Below are 22,248 nucleotides of genomic sequence, written 5' to 3'. Positions count from 1 at the left end.
TTGCGGCGGGAGACTGGAATATCAGATCATAAGAAGACTCACCATGGACATTCGCCATCGCAGCGTGTCCGAGAGATGCTGCACTTATCACAAGCCCTTCTGGTTCTCTTTCTGGGCCGTGCATGCTCCTGCTGCTGGTCATCATCGTCGACCTGTGGAGACAGATCCCTCTCCTCAACCTCCATCCTCTCCACCAAATCGGCGCGGTCCATGTCTATGTACAACTCCGGACCTCGAGAACCTCCACAGAGGCCCTACCACAACATCGGGGAAATCAAGGATCTACAGCCACAATGAGCGAACAGGAAAAGCCAGGTCTCACGTTGTCAGGGGCTGGTTTGTTATGGGGAAAAATCTTCCGTCGGGCAATTGCATCCCTGGGGGCGACCCGGAGTGGTTCTATCTCCCCGCATCGCGCCACTAACGAATTGGTTCCAGACTGCTGGGGATTGGGGAAGCTAGGAGAACTTCAAGTGCGGGGCCGCTAACTCAAAACCGGGATGGCCTGCAACGACGTCTTCCAGTATCTTTACTTGTCTTGCGGATATGCGACGTCCGGGCTTTCCGGATCGAGTTAGGTGGAGGTTCGACAGGCCTTGAGGCTCGTTGAGCCTCATGTTGTACCTTATCTTGTCTTGATACTTAGGAACTATGTGTGAAAACATCAATTTACTTAAGCTATGGTAAGCAGGAGCTACTTTGATGTGCTTCGCTGTGGATATGAGATTTCTGTAAGACATTTGGAAAGTAACCAAGGCCCACCATTGCGATGTTAGAAATCTACATATCAAATTGACTGACACTCTAAGCCTGCTAAGAAGCAACAGCCAAGTCATGCCATGGCTGATTATCTAACTGTGATATCCATACAAAATTCATCATAAATCAACTGACGCCGTATGGTATCCATGGTATGCCTTCCCAACGCGGCCAAATGCCCAAACATGATATGAATCCCGGAAGGAGTAAGAAATGCACCTTCTAAACACAACCTTGATAAACTCCTCGATTTCAATAATGCTCACAACCTGGAAAGATATCTTCCAGTCCTTAGGCGAGCTTGGGCAGAAGCGCGGGATTGAATGCCTCTCCATTTTCGGTCTTCACCTCAGGGGCCAATTCAGAATTCTTCCCAGTAGTGTGGGGTGTCTGTACACCGTTGGTCTCTTGAATGGTGTTCTTTTCATCCTCTGGTTGAGACTTGTAAGTAGCTTCACTCTTGGATAACTCCTTGGCAACAACAGGTGATGCCTTGGTCTCTGACTGTTCACTAATGATTTCAGAGGCTTTCGATGACCCATGAGTCGCAGGACAAAACTCCTTCTCGGTGTGGCTGTCCTCAGGTGTGGTATCGGTATCGCCATTGGCCAGCTTAAGGCCACTCTCCACTTCGTCTGCCAGTCTCGAAACCTCATCTTCAAGCTTCTCCTCGCGCTGCTTAGAGCTTTGCAGTTGCTTGGCGGCCTCCTTCTCTCCGACTGTGACTCGCCACAATTCCTCAAGCTCATCCCTCCAGCCGAGCTCATCTGCGAGTCTGCGTACTCCCGAATCACAGTCACCCAGCACAAGCACGTCATCACTCTTGGTACCGAGGCTGCCGACCCTCTCCATATTGAAGAGAACTCGGGGAACACCATCCCGGACGAGCTCTGGTAGGCTTGCGAAAGGATGAACGGTCAGACTCGTGCCGAGGATAAGTACAAGGTCTGCCATCGCAGGCACTGATCTATTGTTGTAGAAGGATGCGGGAAGCTGCTCTCCGAAGAAGACGATGTCGGGCTTCACCAGACCATCGCACTGTTTATCCAGGCAATGCGGAACTTCGCCCTTGAGAACATACTGCTTCATCTTGTCGTCCGGGAATGTGCGCTTGCACTCGATGCATCGCTGTGTTGCGAAACTGCCGTGTGCCTCCACAATCAGCTCATCGGGGACACCTGCCTCACGCTCGAGACAGTCGATATTTTGCGTGAAGAGCATCGACAATAGACCCTTGTTGGCCAGTAACGTGATGAAGACATGAGAGATTGTAGGGGCATAGTTGCCTGGATACAGCTCCTTGGCGAGCACATAGAAAGGCTCAGGCTTCTGTCGGAAGTATGAAATGTCGAACACTGCTTCTGCATATGGCAGATTCAGACGAGCAAGATTGGCGTATAGGCCGGTCGTTGGGGAACGGAAATCGGGAACTGTGGGTGGCAGCATCATGTTAGCAGCCGCCTTTGCGATTGAAAGTCCGTCAAGTACCACGGGCTGAGCTTCACTTACTTCCAGCTGCCGTGGAGAGCCCGGCGCCGGTCATTACCACTATCCGCCGCGCGCGGCCATTTTTGATGAGGTCCGCGACAGCCGGCAGACTGCGGGCAGAGAGGCTTTGAGGAGGGGTGCTCTCGTCGACGAGAGTAGAGGATTCCTGGCCCATCTTCTTAGGTGACCATCGACTAGGCCGTGATGGTTTCTGTTGGTGGCGGGGTCGGTGTCGTCGACCTATTTTGACGGATTTTGAAGCGATTCTTCAGGGCAATGGTTCTCTAGAGGGAATAGAAGCCTTATATAGGTCTTTGCGAGGGGCTTGAGGCAGAAATTCCGTGATCTGAGGTTTGTGGTGTGCAAGGCAGAAGTAGCTAACAGCGGGGCAGAGGCAGAGAGGCAGCTATCTTCGACGGTACCTAACGGCGACAAAAAAAAGATTGTGGGTTACATCATTTGCCAGCTCGGCACAAGCTAGCGCCAGCCAGCCTCCACCTATATATAGAACTAGCCTCTTGAGACTTCCTCTCACTATTCTGTAGGATTCAGGATAGGATGGTGGTCTGTTATGATAACTAATCAACATCTCAACAGTGCTTTGCCCGTATATATCGATAATTATCTTCTATGGGGGAATTTTTTTTTTCAATAATAGCATTAGTGACTTCGCTACATGTACGAATCAACATCCAATATATATAAAACCCCGAAGGAGTTGAACTTGTGACAATCCATGGTAGCGAAATACGGTCTCACCTGAGATCAAGTTGACATAGCCTAGAATTAAGTCGAGGGATCTGGAGAAGATGTATGCTGTGTCACTTCAGAGGATTCAGTCAAAGGAAGAATATTGCCCAGGTCTCGCTGCTTTAGTAATCATGTAAATGCTTTTGTTGAGGCCTCTGTTTCAGCTGTTGCGTTGGATTCGTGTGAAACGTTGTCAAACTGAAGCTCTATTGAGTCTAATACTGCTAACAATAGCTGTAACTTTGTCCACGCAACCGTTACCCTAGTTATCTGCTTTTGTCACTTAGCGACCCCAATAAGCTTCGTAATTCTCAATCAGAAAATTGATAGCCTCTGCACGATATGTATCATCCTCTATGTAAACCATTTCAGTCTTGTTGGCATCGAAAACAAGATTTTGCGGCTTGTCAAGTATATACTTGGGCCAGGTAATATCGGTCATAACGTTGATATTAGGCGTCAAGTAGTTAACAAAACTGATCCACATAGCCACCATCACGGCTGATGTCTTCACATATGTAGCTGGGGCTTGAGGAACCCCAATTTTATCCAAGTTATTAAACCAGAAGGGAATATCGACAGCATGTGTGACCGCAACTTCAGGGCGCGCGTCAATGGGCACAACATTGAAGTGATAACTATAGAGCGATGCATTTGGAGAATAGCGTGCCCATGACTGTGATGTCAAGCGTCGGCTTGAGTGTAGTTGTTGATCACCGGCATACGCGGCTGAACGCTTCCATTGCGCGCCATAGCCACTGTCAAGTGACGGGCGATCTGACAACGTAGCTGGGATACCCAATGCCGGCACATCTGGCCAAAGAGCGGCTATGATTTGACCAGTAACCTCTGAGATATTGGTGCCGCCTGTTGTTGTTTCACTTAAGCTCGCAATAAAGTCTTCTGTAGTGTTGATATTCTTTGTTGCAAACGCGGTACCTTCATCGAAATTGGTTCCAACCAGGAAGGGTACCTTCAAGAAACGCCCTTCCTTGAGGCTCGTTGTCGTAGAGCTGGTAATCATGTCTCCATCGATGAAAGGTGTGTATGGATTTTCGTTGGGGGCCAGGTCTATGAATGCCGCACAGAGATCTGCTATTGGTACATTCTTCAGACAATCCAGTTTGTTCCCGTCGGACGGACTTCCACAATTGGTGGCATTGGCAACTGCATCGAAGAAAGGCTGCCATTGATCTGCAGTTTCGTAGTACTTATACGTTGCTGGAGTGCCGCTCTGTGCGACTGCACCACGGAAAAGACTATCATTACGGCCACCATAGACAACCAAATGATGGCCTACGCTAACGCCGCCGGCGCTTTCTCCGGAGATTGTGACTATCACGGGTAAGATCAGCTTAAATGCACTACTCGATGGATCAAGCAATGCTTGTACAAACCTTTTCCTGGATCACCTCCAAATGCAGCGATATTCTCCTGAACCCATTGAAAAGCCATTCGCTGGTCCCTGAGTCCAAGATTGGAGGCACCAGCTCGTTTCAGTTCCTCGCTCCAGAGCCAGCCAAAGGCGCCAAGACGGTAATTGATGCTAACGCCAATGATCGGAGTTCCAAGTCGCGTTGACTGATCAATGATCCAAGACATATTGTAGTTTGCCATACTACTAGACCCCTGGGAAAAGCCTCCTCCGTGAATCCAGATTAAAACAGGCAATCTGTCACTTGATCCTACGCCAGTTGGTCGGACAACATTAAGCGTCAAACAGTCTTCAGATACTTCGAGTGTACCTCCTCCTACTGCGTTAGAGCCAACACCAACGCAGCTGGGCGAGAACGCCTTTGCATCGTGACTCCCTGTCCATGATGTATTGAGAGACTGGGGTACAGCGAAACGGAGGTGGCCAATCGGCGGTTGAGCGTATGGAATTCCTCGAAATATATCTTGGCGGAGCTTAGGCCAGTATTCTCCGATATATGAGCCATTCACGGTGTCAGCCTTGGGTGAGTTTGAGCAGCTTGAGGCTACTGCTGCTGTGGGTATTAATGCTGTAGCCAGGATCGCTGTCCCGATGACGCTAAGACTATGTAACATGGTGAAGGAACCTAGGAGACAAATTGCTATCCTTGATGGGTTGATCACTCGGTGTCCTACCATCCGGGGGACAGCTTGTTTCAGCTCATATTTATACGGCCTCGCTGGCCAGAATAACACTGCCTTGTAACTGGTTTTTTCGGCCACGAATAGAGTAAATATAAGATAAGCCGGCGGCGGGTCTTATCTGCCGGAGGTTCCTTCCTAGCTCCACGAAGTCAAAGTCGTGATACCCTCAGTCATGAATAGGTATGTAAGTTAGTATAGTACTTAATTATGAACACCAAGCATGGGGTTCTCATTACCTAAACATATTTAGAGTATACATAAAACCTATTGAACGGTAAGTACTCTGCTAGCGCCCCAACTCCAAGGGAAGAAATCCAGGATGCGGCAGATAAGGGTGCGCGGCCCGGCCCCCTTGTTTTGACGTTTAGCAGTGTGTGGTGCAGCCCGACGCTACCTGGGTAGGTCAGACTTCGATGTGGATCATCAACGTCGATAAGAAAGACTTCTCGACCATGATAAGGGTAGACTGTCTCAATCCGGATGGATTGAAAAGGTTCGAGGTTGCATCTCTCGAAACAAATGTTTTACGACCTACAAAACAATTGTTCTGCTCGATGCTGCAGGAACTGTTAAGGGAAAGTGGTTGATTGTCCGCTATTTTGTGGAGATTGAATATATAATGTAACAAAACCTATCAATCTTCTTGGAACCCCAGGAACAAGTCCTTTGTTCATTTCGGTTGAACTTGGACCAAGACAATGCATTGTCGTGTTGTGCTGTTGCCGGAGATGGACTACTGGGGGAACAGAATTACAAGGTAACAAAGAAAAATATTGATTGAAAAAATATATATGTATCATCGTACGTGCTCATGAGGTCACTACATGATTTGTACCTCAGCGACAGTCTGGTCTTGACCTGTTCTAGCTGCTATTTTCTCTCAACAAGCATTGTTAATTTTTCATTGCTACGCGAAGCGAGAAATTTCAGCCGCCAGGATCAAAAAGACTTGACAAGATGGTGAACTCTTGTGCCAAAAAGTCACGGCATACTAGTGAGGGAAGAGAAGGGGCTAGCCTTCCGGATCCCAGGTACGTCTCACTCCTCTCCGCGTCTTTGAGAGCCGCAAACAGCGGTACAGTTGACCAGACTGACTTTCTTGAATCTGAGGTAGAAGAAGAACAAGTTCAGCAGTTTCGACAGAAGCATCTAACCCGCAGGTACACCAAAACCCCTATCGTGCCCGCACGATGTGACAGACCATTTGTCGGATACATGATGCTTGGCGTTGAAATCAACAGGCCGAGAACACATATGTGGTACGGAGCGTGGAGATGTTGTAATTGCAACACGTCGAACACTGAGATTGATACCATTTGCTGGTATTGCAAGGTTCACAATCGATGCGAAAGGTGTGAGAAGACAGGCGCTTAGACTCTTGTCCACCTGATGCATTGAGTCGATTTCGTTCCATGTCGCTGTAGGTCCAAGGTACATGAATACACTCTAGTTTTCATTTATAAATAGTCTTCGATTGATGATTGATGTATGACAATGTTCCAACCCCGACTTGCTGTCAACTAAATCCCAAAACTCATCGCCTAGATCTGATTCCTTTTGAGTACGGCCAATTTTCCTGTCCGTTTCTTTCTTCTAGTCATTGTGGCTTCCCGCGGAGCTAAAACTTGCAACACTGTCTCGACGTCTTGGAGCCCAGATCTCAACGCGGGACGACTGCCCATCTGTGTAAGGCCTGACCTGTTTGTTTTCACGATGCTGGCTAGCTACCGTGTTGAGATGTTCAATATAGTTCCGAACCGGAATATCCAGGACCAGTTCCCCGGGGTGTTTAGGTTCATTTGCCGAGAACGGTGGCGTGTCCAAACCAGTTTCTGCAGAGTCAGTGGGCTTCTTCCATCGCTTCAGTCCTTGGCTAGTAGCGTATTGAAAAATATCTGTTGCTTTGAGAACATCCTCTCGGAGGAGGGCCCAACGGATCCATGTCTCCTTCTCCAACATACGACGAATAATGTAGGTAGCTGGTACCCATCTCCCCTCCGCCAATCGAGCATGAACAAATAGATAGGCAGTGATATAGGAAAGAAGCGCCGGGTGTGCTTCCAAGACTTGTGGTGGAAAGTCGTCCGAGATGAGTGATTTAGAACTCGCTTGTTGTTCGTTCTCTAGAGGATGATGTCTGTCTACTGACAGCAAGTCAGCAACGTAGTGATTGGTCCTTATCCATCTAAGCACACCAGCGGCCGGGGATAGTTCTAGCGATCCACCTAGCGAACCGTGTCCCGAACTCCCATCCAATATGGATGCCGCATTATGGTTCATGACTTCGATTGATGATCGAGAAGAAGGCGATTGATCTTCGGCTGAAGCGCACTGGCTTGACAACAGCGTATGTTGTGAGTTGTCGTCCCTAATTGCCCAGAGATGTGCTCGTGCCTCAATTAGTGCATCTAATTCAGCAATCCTAATATAGTCCAGGCACGTAGCCATTATCGAGAGATGGCCGTTGCCTACGGGATCAACTTTCATGCTTTGTCCAAGGGCCCAAAAACCGGTGCCATCCAAAAAGAATTGCCGGACGGTCTCGTGTATAACACCAACGATACGGCTTCCGCCGTATTCGAGGTCCAATGACCCAGCCAAAGCGTATATCGACGCCATGTCGTTCTCATCATCTTCTGCAACGGTTCTCCAAATTTTGACTTCCACCAAACCTCTGGACATCCATCTGATCCGTCTTTCAAGCTCATGATCATCCTTAGTGATGTGGCCAGCCACTTCTAAGTCATGCAAAGATGAGGCGGTTGGCATCTCGATGAAGGCCATGATGTGATGCCATTCGTGGAGTCGAAGTGGCTTGATCGCGAGAACAACCCATTGAAAGAAACGAATGGCTTGCTCCCTCATATCCGAGTCAATGTCCTGCAAGGTGTGGGTGAACAAAGCTACGAGGCTTTGTGGCACTCTCCCTAGTTCCGTCAGTAAGTCCGATACGTTTTTGCCCTCATCCCACATAGCTAACAAACGATCCACCATCATGACCACCCAAAGGAAGACACCATCCGATTTCTCAATGATTTTATCCTTTACTTCATTCCACCGTGATTCCTGCTTTGCAATTGTAAGGTGAAACTTCTGCACCACGTATTGGCAGATATCATGATAATTCTGAACATCAACTAAAATTTCTGGGCAGTCGCTAATCGTGATATTTGGGAAATATCGGCTCGATAGACACACTTTCAGATGAACTCCCGCAAGATGAGCTGACTCAGTGAGTTCCCGCCAGAAGTACACTTCTTCTCTGTACCCATTTTGACATGCGTCGAGTTCGTCAATAAAGATGGTTGTCTGGTTCGACGATGGTCGGACAAGCAGCTCACGAATAATAATACGGAGAGTCGCTTCGGACCAGAGGGGCCCTTGGTCCCCCGAAGCCTCGAAGGTTATGCTCAGTTCTCGGAGGAATTCTCGGTTACAAGTCAACAATTGGTACAATAGTGATCGAAGAAGGCCTTCGGATGACCGTTCCAGATTGTCGCCTTTTGGGTTGAAATAAAAGGCTGCAGCATTATGGCTAGACCCAGCTTGCTGTATCAGAGTTTGATGAAAAGCTTCCTTCATCAAAATTGACTTTCCCGCTCCTGGTTTGCCCTTCAGCCAGATGAGACCCTTGCTCCGTTCTCCGTCTTGGCCATGCAACCAGCCGCGATACACCTTGTGATGGAATAACCAGGAACACGTATGCTTTGCTGGAGCCACCAAATTCTGGCGACGGATGTTCATGCTCGGGAACCACAAAGTCTGAAGGAAAGCGTTATCCCTGGGACTCAGCTCGTCACTAAATCTCAATTCAAGCCTTTTCGGTACTGGAATCGTCCGCTGCATTATGCTCAATCGTTGTGTGTCTTTCAATTTGATTTGAGTAATTGATTCGTATATAGATTGAAGCTCCCCAGCAACCTTGCGATAATTCGGATCGTCGTTCCCCGTGAAACGGCAGATATCTCTATGATTAGCTTGCAGAGTTTCGGCACGCTCACGTTGGTCACCAATGATTGACGAAAAGTCCGGAACAGCTTTGTTACCAAGCACACCGAGGTTCACCCCAGTCATTCCAAGACCTTCTTGAAAAGTTTTGACTTTGAAATCGTATTGTTGCCACAGGGCAGAAAAGGCTTCCTGAGACCGTTGTAGGTCTGTCGTTTTCATTCCAAGGGTATCAAGAATCGCAGACGTTGTCTTAATTCCGAGACCACTAACAATCGTGCGAGCAAATTCACCAAATGCTGCAAGGCCTGGGCTACCACGATGGGGCGTCGCAAAGAACACTACTGCTGCGGTGTAGTCGATAATATTTTTGAGAGTAGGGTCAGTCGATGTCGATGATCCAGCCAGCATCTGCCATACAATGTTAGTAAGTTGTAGTGGGCTTTCCATGTTTCCTTAAAGTACGGTTGGCGTACTTCCTTGACAACAATGCCCCCGAGGCTGTGAGCTATAAGCACTAATGGCCGATTGAGCTCTCTCTCCCTGCCTAGTGTGAACAAGAGATCCTTCCCGTGAGAGTAAACGCCATTTTGATTCGGGGCTTCGCTCATATACTTTGTGACTTTAGAATCATATCCGTACAGCATAATACGCGCTCCGGGGCATCGCTCAGGAAGCAGATCAGCTGGCCAGAATGAGTATGACTGCTTGATGATACACGCCTCTTCAGTCTTCGCCAAAGCTGGCCAGGCGTCAGTCTCAACCAAGTCTGGCTTCGAGAAAGTCTTCCGAAACTTCTTCGAGAGGTCGGTAACTTGGCGTGAAAGCCTTTTCCGTCCTGTCTTGACACCTGTGAGCGCACCCGGATCCGAAGCCCATGTCTTGTACGGATGGCCTTGTAAACCATGAACGAAAACAATGCTATAGACAACGGTTAGCTTGGAATGGTAAATTGTAGTTCAGGTCTTTGGGACTTACTCCAGGTCAGGCACGCAGTCACTTGGTTCATAAACGACCGAGATACCGGTATCCAGGATAGGATGCATTGGATAAGCCTCTAGATCTATATCTATGCCCCATGAAAAGGTAACTTTTGTTTACATCAAGTAGACGTCGTACATCTTAGGTAGATGTCATTAGAGCGTGATGACAGTAGCTAGCCTTGTGATTGACAGCACATTGGCAAAACCTCCCATGCATCGCAATTCTGCCCCGCCCCTAATCACCAATCATATTTATCAGGGCTCGCATCTTGCATTTTTATATGTAGAGGCTGCGCAGGTGAGCCTTTTGTCTTTATGATTGTCACTAATCTGGCGATATTCGCTGTGGGGAGAGCGTGAGGAAGAGAGCCGTTCATCTTCGCCAGAGCATTGATGAGTTAGACAGAAACTCAATTAGGGTAAGATCTGAGAATTTGCAGTATATGGCACGCTGAGCAAGTTTGAAAGAGAGGAATTGTGCAACAGCTCGGCCAGGAGTAGAGTTCAAGTTGACTCCGTGGATTTTGTATCAGAGCACACTGCATTACATAAGGCACTTACCTACCTAAGCCTACCCACCTGTACCGAAATATTTAGTGACAGCATTTTCACCACCTTAATTATTATCGAGATGCATAGCTTTCACTGATCAGAGAGTTGGCTATTAAGAAATATTGTCTTTTACCAGTCCACAATGGCATTTTCAGCTTTACAACCACACATTCAAATTTGAGGGTGGCTCGCATTGATCGACCATTATAATGGCTTTCCGCCTCCGGCACATCCACCTTCCCTCCGCCCCGGGGCGCGGCATCTTCCCAACATATGCCTCCGCCTCGGCGCTGCAGGAGCTGCTTCGGCGACAATTCCTCGACGCCAAAGACAATGGCACCATTTCACAACTTCAGCCAGCGGTCATCTCATTCACGCCGCAGCCCACATTCACGCTCGGCAGGCGGCAGGCCGAAGCAGCCCTCAGCAGCGCTGAGCTCGCGCGCCTCAAGGCGCCCCTGCGCATCACCAGCCCAAACGGGCAGCACGTCTTCGAGCCCGCGGTGCTCGCCTCCCCGCGCGGCGGGCTGACCACCTACCACGGGCCCGGGCAGGTCGTCCTGTGGCCGGTGCTGGACCTCAAGTCGCCGCGGCACCGGCAGTTCTCGGTGCGGTGCTACTCGCGGCTGCTGGAGACGACCACGATCGCGGTGCTGGCGCGGCTATGGGGCTTGCGCGCCTTCACCACCGAGGACCCGGGCGTGTGGGTGCGCTCGGTGTTCTCTGGGGCCGAGGCGCAAGAGGAGGAGGAGCAGGAGACGCGCAAGATCGCCGCCCTGGGCGTGCATCTCCGGCGGCACGTCAGCGCTCTCGGCACGGCGATCAACCTCTCCATGCCCACGACGCGGGGTGTCGTCAGTCCTGTCCCCAGCGACGGCAGTGCGACAAGCGCGCCAGTCACCGACGAGGACGGCGGCCATGCTCGCCAAGAGAGCGATGAGGAATCCACGAACCCATGGGCGCGGTTCGTGGCGTGCGGCCTCGCGGGCAAGGGTGTAACGTGCGTTGCGGCCGAGACGCAGGCGGCGCTGAAGGATGGCCGCGGCGCTGGTCGTGGTGCTGGACGTGGTGCGGCTGTTGGGGGCGTTGTTGAAAGCGGAAGCGGAACCGCGGGCCTGAACGCCGGCACTGTGGCGTCCGCCTGGGCTGCTGAGCTGGCTAGGGCCCTGGGCGTGGAAGGGGTCGATGAGATCGATGAGGCCGGTGTCGAGAGTCTGCTTGCGAAGGCCAAGGATCAGGGGGCAGCTGGCTACGTTGCTTCCGCGGAGGAAGCGCTGTAGGACTGTACTGAATACGAAGCTCAACCTGTAGGAAGGAGGAGGAGTGGGTGTTGCATGATATACCCGGGACTCACGGCGTCATGAACTTGTACAAGACATCATAGATTTAGGACGGACAGCAAAGTGTGTTCGTGTTGGGTCCGAGAGGAACCCCATACCAATATATAATTTTCAATTAGATACCAGATATCCGGAGCGTTCCAAGCAATCAATCTCAAAAAAATGTCGAGAAGCTATTATCCCATTGCGCATTAACAATAAATAATGATGTGCTTAGACAAACAGAACGCCGGTGCTATGAGGCTGTAGCGGATATTGATCGCAGTTATTCCTGACTTTCCTCCAGAAAAGCAAAAGCCTCTGAGGTAGGACCAAATCGATTCGGTCCGTGATGAATGCGATGACTGAGCCCCCTGGTCCTTGTAGCTCAGCCTCATGCGGGTCTGGGCGCTGGAAAAATGAAGCAAGCATCAAAATCTTCCGATCTTCACTTTGACCCGATCTCATTACCCGGTCTCCGGGTGATTCAAATATTCGTCGGATAAGATGATATGCAGCACAGGGGTTCCCTTCCCTCCTTAGTCTCCTTGTCTTCTTGGGCACAGCTAGCCAAGTTGTATTCGAAAAGCAGAAATGCCACCGATGTCTACCATCCCGTTTATGCGATAGACTTTTAAGGCTCTCGTCTTCAGGGCTCTCTTTTTTGGGCGCACAGAAAAAGATGCAGGTCCAATCTGAATCAGCTGGGTCTTCATTCCTCCCAACCGAGATGCTGTGGTCTCTCGGACATTTCTCATCCTTCCGCAAATGCATCGACAACGCATGCCACATGCCACACAAACTCGTCTTTAAGCATGCTGATGATTGGTCCGAATGGCCTCCTTATTATAACTTCCTAGTCTCGCATCGAAGCCAATCCTTGGCGATACTCGGGTCTCTTCACTCATATCTGTTTTTCCCTCTCGCACTGGCTCTGTGAATCTACCAATCATCCCCTGAATGCGTACTCGCCTTGCCATGGCTTCTCTTACGGCCACTTCTGCCATCAGTTCTTTCATACCCATCATCTGCGCCTGGCTTGTACTCCTCCGGTTGGAAGTTCGGGTTGTTGAAGTGAGCGGTATTAAAGTGTGAGTTTCTGAAGGTGTTAGTCTGAAAGGTTGGCTCCTGCCAAGGCGTGCTAGGTTCAGTTGCCTCAAAGTTTCCAAAATTCCAGGGGCTGAAACGGATTGTGTGAGTTGTAGGTGTAGTGGTGGACTGCTGCTGTGACGGCGGAGGTGGAGCTGGTTGGTGTTGGCGCGGTGGAGGAGGTGTCGGATCCGTGTAAGGCTGTGAAAACCAAGGTGATGTTGGGCTTGGAGTGTAATCGAGAGGAGATCCGCCTGACAGGGCCAACGACGACAATCCATTGGTTGTGGTACCAAATCCGGGAAGCATAGCAAGGGGGCTCAGGTCCACGGATGGATAAGTATCTAGGCCCCCAGTACTCATTCCGTGCCTCTGGGAAAAAGAGACACGATTCACCTGTATATCAACAGACGACAGTGGGCGGCGATAAAGGATATCGTAGTGATCAGGACGGAAGAGAAGGTAGATCATCGGTCCCAAAGTCATAGGATCTTGATTGTTCGCCTCTTCGGGAAATCGATAGGTGTTGACTTGGCTACCAGGGCTGCGATCTAGGTAGGCGATCTCAAGGACGAATCCCACCGGCTTCAACAAGATGTTCACAAGAGACACAATTCCCAAGTGCTCGATCTCGCGGTCAACGCGTTCAAGCACATCGTTGCAGTATGGCTGAATACCACCTTCGGCCGCCGTGAAAGCCTCGTAAGTCTCAGCGTTTTCTCTCAACCAAGAAGCTGCAAGTAGCCGCAGGTGGTATATGATCGAGTTTGCCGAATTTGGGTCATTGAACTTATTTGTGAGGATACTCATGGCTGTCAGAGGATCCACCATGTTGGCGGCAATATCACCCAGAAGTTCTATAGTCTCTTCTGACATGGGCTCGTATACCATATCATCATAGCCTCCAACTGAACTGAGATATTGGTTCAATGCTGTGAGCCGCTGTAGCTCGCTCTGCACGAGGGCTACATCGCCCTGCTGGATGAGAGTTTCGAAGTAGCCATAGCCAATCGCTGTGATGAGTGTGTCAGCGTATCTTCAATAACCAGCCAGAATGAGCTGAAGACGTAGTGATATCACTATGAAGCTGTGGGGTTTACGAGTGCAGCTTGGGCGAGGTGATTCCCGTCGTCACATGGCGGGGTATTTGGGTGCTCAAGACAGGGAACAACTTACCTCTCCAGCCGCAGTTGCCGTCGCCCTGGACTGGCCGATAGGAGGAATACGTCTCTGGTAGTGCCTGCAACGCGAAGGAGGATGCATTAGCAAATTTAATTCGAACATGCGGATCGCAAGGCTTAGATGAACAGGAACAGTAGCAGTAGCAGTAACTTACAATTGTTTTTGCAACGTAGACCTGGTCCGCCTTCGCATACTCCTCAGTGATGACATGGCTAGGCATCTTCTCGCCAATGAGAGGACCCTAGTGAGCTGAGCGTCAGCGCGAGTAGAAGCTTGGAGAAGCGTGTCTTGGTGTGGACTTGACACGAGGATGGAGTTTCTTTTTCACTCACCTGAAGCTTTGGCCGATACTCCCGCGCAGCAGCTTCCTGTGCAGCCAGGTCGTCCTGTGTGTTTGGCTCCATCTTGACTGCTGAATGCGGGGAATGTTGGTTGGAGGTATCGAAGAGTGATGAGGAACCAGAAGACAAGCCGCTGTTGCTGAAGGCTGGCGTGGTGAAAATCAGCGGCCCACTTGCCCCTCCGACCGAAGGCCCACTGCCCAACGGCGGCGCCTGCTCGTGGTAGCTGTAATCCGGAATGTCTTCTCGCACCCCATAAGCTGCGAATGCAAATGGCGTTGGCTGAGGCTGAAACATGCCTGTGAACTCAGGGCAGGGACGGGGATAGAGGAGATGGAACAAGGAGGCAAAAACAAGGGCACCCGTGAGCGAGATTTCTTATACGCAATTGGGCCGCATGACCCCAGCAAGCTGTCCAAATCCTCAAGTCAGCAAACAGAGCAGTGGGAATCAGGCCAGCCAGCTCAGTCGGTCCGGCAATGCACGGGTAAAGGTGAGAGATGCTCGGTAAGTCAGTCAGGTGGGTACGGAAACAACACGCAAAACGTACAACAAAAGGACTTGTCTATGAACGGGGAGCTCTTCTATCGCCACAGCACGTCTATGAGTTAGCTGTGCGAGGTAGAACGGCCAGCCAGGTGTCTGCTGCACGATCCGCAGCCGGAATCTTTGATCCGGCAGTACACGGCTCTGGAGGAAGTCACAGAGGCTTTGACTTAACAAAAACAAAAACTGATAGATTCAAGACAGCCTCTCACAGACAGAAGACATACAAACAGACAGATGACAGACAAGCAGACAACAGCGAGCGAAACCCAGTACCCACAGTCGATGCCAGCTGGCCGAAGCGCAGTGATGTGTGTGTGTGTGCGTGTGCGTGTGCGTGTATGTGTTACGAAGGGGAGGAAGGAGAGAAAGAGGCAAGCAGAGTCGCGGGGACTGAAGAGAGGAATGATGAGGAAGAAGAGGAGAGCAGTCTTTGCAAGCAAACGCAATCCAGGACAATCTGGGAGACGGCCTCTCTTTGACTGGTTGGTGGTGTGCCGTTGCCCAACAGCTTGCCCGTTAGCCGTGCTATGCAGAGCAAAGCAGAGAGCGTGTGCGGAAGAGGGAGGATGGTGAGGAGGACGAGGACGAGGAGACGGGTGGGGGAAATGAGGGTCGACAGGTGTGGTGCACCTAAACAGCACAGCACAATCTAGCCTAACCCAAAGGTTACCACCTTGAACCTGACTTATAGAGGATCACAACCACTATTGACCCAGGGTGGATGCTGGGCGAAGACGCACTGGCCCGCGGCGGGAGCAGGGAGCAGGGAGGAAGACCAGCGGATGCGAGGCCAGACCAGACCAGATCATGACCAGTGCCAGCACACCAGTGGATCTCACAAGCAAGGCATTGAATGGCCGTGTACTGATATGCATACGTACAGTACATGAATCCCATACCTAGCATGTAGACACTCTCCTGTACGCCGCTTGCAGCACTGCACTGTACCGTCACTTACCTAGTCTACAGGACGTAATGTACGCTAGACGACAGGCCTCTACACGGGTTGGCTGGCTGCCGGGGTCGCCCTCGTTTGTTTTAGCTCCGTAGCAGTCTTGGCTGGGGCATTTCCTGCACGATCTGCTGGGGAAATCGTCCGTGGGTGCGATTCGGCCCTTGACGGTCTGTAAGACGGTGCAAGGACGGGGTACAGCGGGCAGCCAGTGGGAAGAGGCCGATGGCCAGATTCAATGGCAAGGGCCGGCCCTTGAACTTGCATTAACCAGACCAGGCCAGGACAGGACAGGCGGTTCTCCTTCAGTGGAGGAATGCTGGATGGCCAGTGCTCAACCTGGATTTTGAGTTGAAGATTGACAGAAGCTAGACAAGGATGCCGCTGTTGGCCTAAACGCTTTCTCCGGTGCGCCTCATACGAGCGTTTTAGGCGCTACATTCGTGGTTTGCGTGCCTGATCTTTGTCTCAGTCGTCACCGGCCAGTGCCTTGATGATTCGCAATTGAGTAATGCCAGTAGGATATACTGGCACACAGGCACACGGAGACCGCACGGGCTTCGACAGCCTTCCCAACCTGTCAGTGATTGATGTCGATCGATCGGGGAATGTCTCATTCCGTTGGCCAGCCAGGTAAAGGTCGTGCTTGGACGATCCTAGGTAAAGCCTTTAAATATTGCCTGTGCCTGGGTGATGTATGTAACCACAGGGCACAGCTCTGGTGGTAAATTTGGCTGCGCTTCCCGTGTTTCGACCCTCGCTTTGTGGGAAAGGGTACTTTAAATTATATTAAGGCGTAGTATTTGCTGTGTTCCTCAATTGGTCGGCCATAGGTGTCGCAGCACGTCAGGCTGGCCGAATCCCAGATTCTACGTCGGGAGCTCAAGCCAGGCCGGTCTGGAAGGCAGACTGTTGGAGGACGAAGAATTGCAGTTGATCAGATGTTGTTGCCCCGCCTGACCGATGTAGCGTTTGATTTCAGACTCCATGCTAAGTCAAGTTTTTCGGCAACGCCAACCGTCGATCTGGGAAGGGGTTTCCTCTGGAGCCAGGGCAGGGAAGCTGAAGTCATCAAGCATGACAAGCAACAGAAGAGCAAACACGGAGCCCGAAAGGCGACATGTATGGACATGAGGTGCGTTCATTGATGGATGGCAGCAGTGGCCACTATGTGGGAGGGCCTGAAGCCTAGCATTGATATGTCTGTCTGGCTCCATGCACCTCGCATGTCTGAGTGCTGTTATCGGTTCTCTACGTCGAACTTCAGCGCGAACCTAGGGTCTCTGAGCAGATGCGAAGTCTGGGCATTGCGATGTACGGACGGGGATTAAAAATATGTCAATTGACAAACTAAGAGCTGTAAAAAACCCTTTCTGTCAGGAAATTGTGTAAATTGTGATACCTTTGGCTTACATCTATTATGTATTGCCAGACCCAAGCGCCGATGCACATTGTGCGTCCGAGAAAGCCTCCTGCCAACGGGACCCCTGGCGGTTGTGCTCGCATGTCGGTGTGATCTGCATGGGACCAGGGAAGCTGACAGGGTGGATGCAACCCATTTAGGTCCTAGAGCTCCGTCGATCCTCCACAGGAAGGCATCTGAGGGTCGTCGGGTAGTGGTACGACCTGTACCATACATGCTCGTGATTACTTGTCAAGATCGATGAAGAAGAAAGAAAAAGAAAGATTTAACGCAAGAGAGGATTCCGTGGCTGTAATCGCCAAGCATATCGTTAAGGTAACCCGAGCTAGCATTTTAATGTTGGTACGTTCCAAACTTGGAGCAAGTCAGTCTTCCCATTCGAACGGCAGGAACAGAGGTGTAGGGTAAGTAAACATCAAGCCGTACCTGCCGTAGCTAGGGCACACAAATGCCCGTCCTATTAAACCTCTCTGTTCAGTCACTTCCAGTCTGTCTTCTCCTTCTAATTTCATGAATCAAGAAGGTCCAACCTTAGAAGCGTCATCGTGACGAGGTGCGATGCTTAGGGCCTGTATGTACTATGCAGTACGTATTACTAGCACATCCTGCCAAGGCCGTCGGCTCTTCAGCTTCTGGGCAGGGAATCCCTGATAACTGCGCCTGGAGAGGCAGCTGCGATCAATAGAAAGCCAACCTGTTATGTGACAACAACAAGAACGCAATGCGAATTGGTCTTCCCTTATTCTAGTGTACCTCACTGTACTCGGGTTCACCTCCGCTCATCTATGATCCACCATCCCAGGTTGTCTCTGATAAAAAGGGGCAATAAGATACAAAATCTCCTTCAATTGGAAAACCGACATGCCTACTTGGTATATGAGCTTCTCAATGTCTCACAATTCGGCATGTCTCTGGTGCAAAGCAAAGCAAGGCCAAGTTGGGTTTAGAAACTGGTATTTTTGGAGGCCTATGTTTCTAAGGCAGGCAGTGGCACTTGACCTGTCACGTTTAGCGACCACCTCAGCCTTTGAGCAACGTATTTTCACATCTCACAGCACCTTGTCATTCGATGACTACCGCCATGAACGTATCATCATGAGGATACTAAATGCTGTTCATGTGGCCAGTAGCTCAGCCAAGCTACCAATCCGCTTGCTGCGTTCATGCCTCTCGCTGCTGTCCTCTAGAAATGCAGCTCGGGAGGGATCAATGAAAATTTGTGCCATCATCGAGGAGCTGGAGGAGCCCGAGATGGCATAACACCTGAACCTGTCGTTGGGTAAGCCGCGTGGGCAGTCGTGGGGAAGCTCCACGAGCAGCAGACCATTTTCAACGAGCCGATTCACCCAGGTGGACCAAGGTCGCATCTGATCCACCGCTAACATGATTAGTTTGACGGCATTAATTCAGCCATCACGACACACGACACAGCTACTGCGCAGCAGGTGCGCCACATGTTTGACGAGCTCTACTCTACCTCACTTAGTCTGCTCTCCTAAGCAGCTCATCCTCCAAACGGTGGAAGCAATGCCATAACGTTATCGCCTGGCAACCCTTTACCGACTTACCCGGCAAATCGAAGGAAAGCCAATTACGCTTGGAGACGAGCGGACCCAAGTAATACAGCACCGGCAGCGATGGGTGGAAGGAAGCTTTTACTCGGATCATGCAACCTCAGAGAGATCCTATGCAGTAGGTCGGAGATGTTGAAGAAACACAGCGGCAAGAACGGCCGTCGCATAACTGAACCTGCGTCATGATGTCTGCAACTGGCCGTCGTGCATGCCCATCCGACTCTCTATGGCTTTGGTTCCCCCGTCATTTGAGCGACCTATAATGCAGTCGTTGTCTCCGTTGAGCCCAACATCATCCATCATTCATCAGGACACGGATATCACGCTCAAGGGAAAAGCCAATTGACAAGGATGCTCCTAGCAGATACTTGAGTAGTCATGGCACTGGCCTTTTGGACTAGGCAAGATCTAAGAAAGTCCAGCGAACACCTGCTCCGTCCGATGATTAGCCGTCGCAAGAAGTGCATCTAGACAGCATAGTGCTGTGATATCTAGACGTGGGGACGTGATCGACTGAAACACCTCCATCTCAGGCAGCCACACCCACCTGACGCACCATTATTCCAAGAAAACATAGAAGACAGAGGTAGTTGGACGCCGGCATTGATCCTCTCATCCCGCACCCCTCTCCATCGACATGCCTACGCGACTACTCGAGATAAGCGTCGTCAAGATGAATGGAACTTGATGAAGGATAGCGCTCCACCCGCCCCAGTATGCTACTGCATTGTAGAAGTCAATCCCGGCTATATCTCACCCAGTTAAGACGGGGCGAGAGAAGCAGGTCCAGGACACCGGGCTATGAACATGTTGTCGAGACCAGCCCAATCATCCTCGCGACCTTCCGCCCCCGCAACCACCCAATCACGACTGCATGGAATCAAGACGCCCTAGGAATGGCCCTCGATTTCAACCTCGACTTCGATTTGCCAAGATAGAGGGAGCAACATTAGCTCCTGCAGTCGACTGCATCCTAAAGAATCTTCCTCGTGCCCTCCACAGCCAGATAGACGGGAGAGACACAAGCAAGACGATGCAGTCAAACAGGACGCCAGCCATTCGAGAGCCTTCTTATCCGCATGCCACCAACTATACCTGCACTGCGACAGTACAGTACGTAGGTATTCCCCACAACTCTAATCGCATTACCCCCCCGCCCTCATCATGTTAGGTTCCAACCAGGCTTCCCGCCCGTAGTAGTAGAGTAGCTTCAACAGCGCATCCCGTGCCGTGTGCCTCGCCGCCGTCTATCCAATGGCTGCAAGCAATTTCTCAACCACAGGCACCTGGGCAATGCGAATACTGGCGATGCGCGACCCAATTCACCTACTGCAAACTACAGCATCGCTTCCATGCGCCTTCTCTATGACGGTAAATACCGTCCGATCTCAAGAAACTCCCCGTCACCCGGCAATGTAACCTTCCACCTTCCAGCCCCTAAGGTCGTCACTTGATTGTGTCGTGCAGTATTCAACGGAACCCCTATCTGGTAATATTCATCGAGTGTACTCTAATCTGGCCGAGCATTCATGTTCCTAGCCTCGTATCATACAAATCTTTTCATGGCATGCCTACCTTCTATCTGTCAGCATTAAATCGCCGAGACACGGATACAATATTGGCTGCGTTCCCGGACCCCAATAGCCCCCATCATGCAGCTAGGGCACGATCACGACAAACTCCCTCTCGGATGGCGAATAGCAGTTGCCTCGATGCTGGCACCCTCACTCATCATTGCCATCCTTCACAGACTTTGGCTTACAATCCATTCCTCGGCCGAATCATTTTTCAACCCGCCATGATACATCCCGCAGGCTGCATATGTACATGGTTCCTATCCGCTCTCATGCCATCGATTCGGGTGGCTATTTGCGTCATGGGCGCCTTCCTCACAGCAGAGCTGAGATATACATGTATGAACCCGTGTGAGTTTGGAGAGGTAACAGGATAGCAATCTACACCAAGGCGTTTGGCACGAACCAAGGAACGAGCGTGCATGTCTCACTCCAGCTACCTCGGATCACGCATGGTATCAGGTCACTGCAAGTGCGGGCTGGCTCGGAGCATAAATTGTCCTATGCACTCCAATGAGCGCAAGCAATCACCAAAGCATCCTGTGCATTCTTCAGCCAGCAGACTGGGAAGCTACTTGGCAACGACCATCCCAAGCTCGCAGGTTGGTCCCCAGCCATGCGACCATGCATCGCCATCCCGCAGTCATCCTAGAGGGCTAATTGGCCCGAGGCACGTTCAAGCTGCTTCCGGCCCGTAGGCATCCCGGCTGAGTGGCCGGCGGCCGCGACATCCTTGCTTTCCTCTTTCAAGCTTCTGTGTTGGCTAGCCTATCATTGTTTTGATCTGCTAAGCCAGGCAGCTACAACAGCCTTACTTGGCCATCTTCCATGACTTAATGGAACATGCGAGTATATTTGGCATAGATGAATCATCTAGAGGATCAAGCTGCAGATAGCAGGAAAGAGGGCAGCGCTGGCCAAGTCTAGATGGCAGACAGCTGAACTTGGCCTGTCCCCCTGGTATATTTTGCTTTACTTAACAAGGGCGACAACAGGGACAAGCACCGTTCTCCGAATTCCTGGTTTGAATATCATGCTTGACAAGCAAGATTTCCCTGCTACCACTGGGTCTCATGCTGATCTCATGGCTTTCTTGCTGAAGCAAGTGGGTAGATTATTTGCATTACCGGAAAGCACATATTTGAGCTTTACACATACCTACAAGCGATTGACGTCCTCGCGATCTTCCCGCCATCGATGCCTTGAATATACGAGTATCTAGGCAGGAGAATCCCCTAGGCCAACAAGATAACTAGAACAAAACGACAATTCTAACCGGCCTATTGCAGAACAAGAGTAGAATCAAGATCTTCTGGTCTTGTCTAAAAGTCACCCGCATGTAGTCCTTGACTCCTGAGGACTTGAATGCCCTTATAGTTTGTCATTTGGGATTTAGTCTCCGTCAACAAAATATACAAAGTTTTGTTGTGTTTGAACATCAAGCATATGTTGCCAGACCGACCCCTAAGGTTGAGGAAACCACTGCGGGACATGAATCAGGCAAGGTTCGGCATTTGCGCCATCCTGCTCTAATGTGCCACAGTAGTCCCTTTCGATCAGCGACAACTGCCTGTCACGAGGGCACTGACCGGTGGGAGTACGCACGACACTGCCTAACCGACCGGGCGGGCGGACGGATAGGGCGCC

General features: G+C 50.7%; 3 protein-coding genes across 3 annotated transcripts; 1 reads left to right on the top strand and 2 right to left on the bottom strand.

Moving 5' to 3' along the window:
• Positions 1-1,050: 1,050 nt before the first annotated feature.
• Positions 1,051-2,208, bottom strand: UCRPA7_2879 (putative sir2 family protein; the record flags this gene model as incomplete). The annotated part of the gene is made up of 1 exon (XM_007915437.1): positions 1,051-2,208. One exon carries the CDS (start codon positions 2,206-2,208, stop codon positions 1,051-1,053), a length of 1,158 nt encoding a protein of 385 aa, XP_007913628.1.
• An 8,599-nt stretch (positions 2,209-10,807) lies between these two features.
• UCRPA7_2878 (putative biotin lipoate a b protein ligase protein) lies at positions 10,808-11,878 on the top strand (the record flags this gene model as incomplete). The annotated part of the gene is made up of 1 exon (XM_007915420.1): positions 10,808-11,878. One exon carries the CDS (start codon positions 10,808-10,810, stop codon positions 11,876-11,878), a length of 1,071 nt encoding a protein of 356 aa, XP_007913611.1.
• A 1,610-nt stretch (positions 11,879-13,488) lies between these two features.
• Positions 13,489-14,592, bottom strand: UCRPA7_2877 (putative ubiquitin thioesterase protein; the record flags this gene model as incomplete). The annotated part of the gene is made up of 5 exons (XM_007915415.1): positions 13,489-13,557; positions 13,610-14,019; positions 14,183-14,246; positions 14,343-14,429; positions 14,521-14,592. The coding sequence occupies 5 exons, from the start codon at positions 14,590-14,592 to the stop codon at positions 13,489-13,491; spliced, it is 702 nt and encodes a 233-aa protein (XP_007913606.1).
• Between the last annotated feature and the right edge of the window lie 7,656 nt (positions 14,593-22,248).

This window comes from Phaeoacremonium minimum (assembly GCF_000392275.1).
Source record: "Phaeoacremonium minimum UCRPA7 unplaced genomic scaffold PA7_03_scaffold_212, whole genome shotgun sequence".
Classification (NCBI taxonomy): Eukaryota; Fungi; Ascomycota; class Sordariomycetes; order Togniniales; family Togniniaceae; genus Phaeoacremonium; species Phaeoacremonium minimum.
Note: the sequence above shows the minus strand (reverse complement) of the source record. Positions and strands in the feature narration are given on the sequence as shown.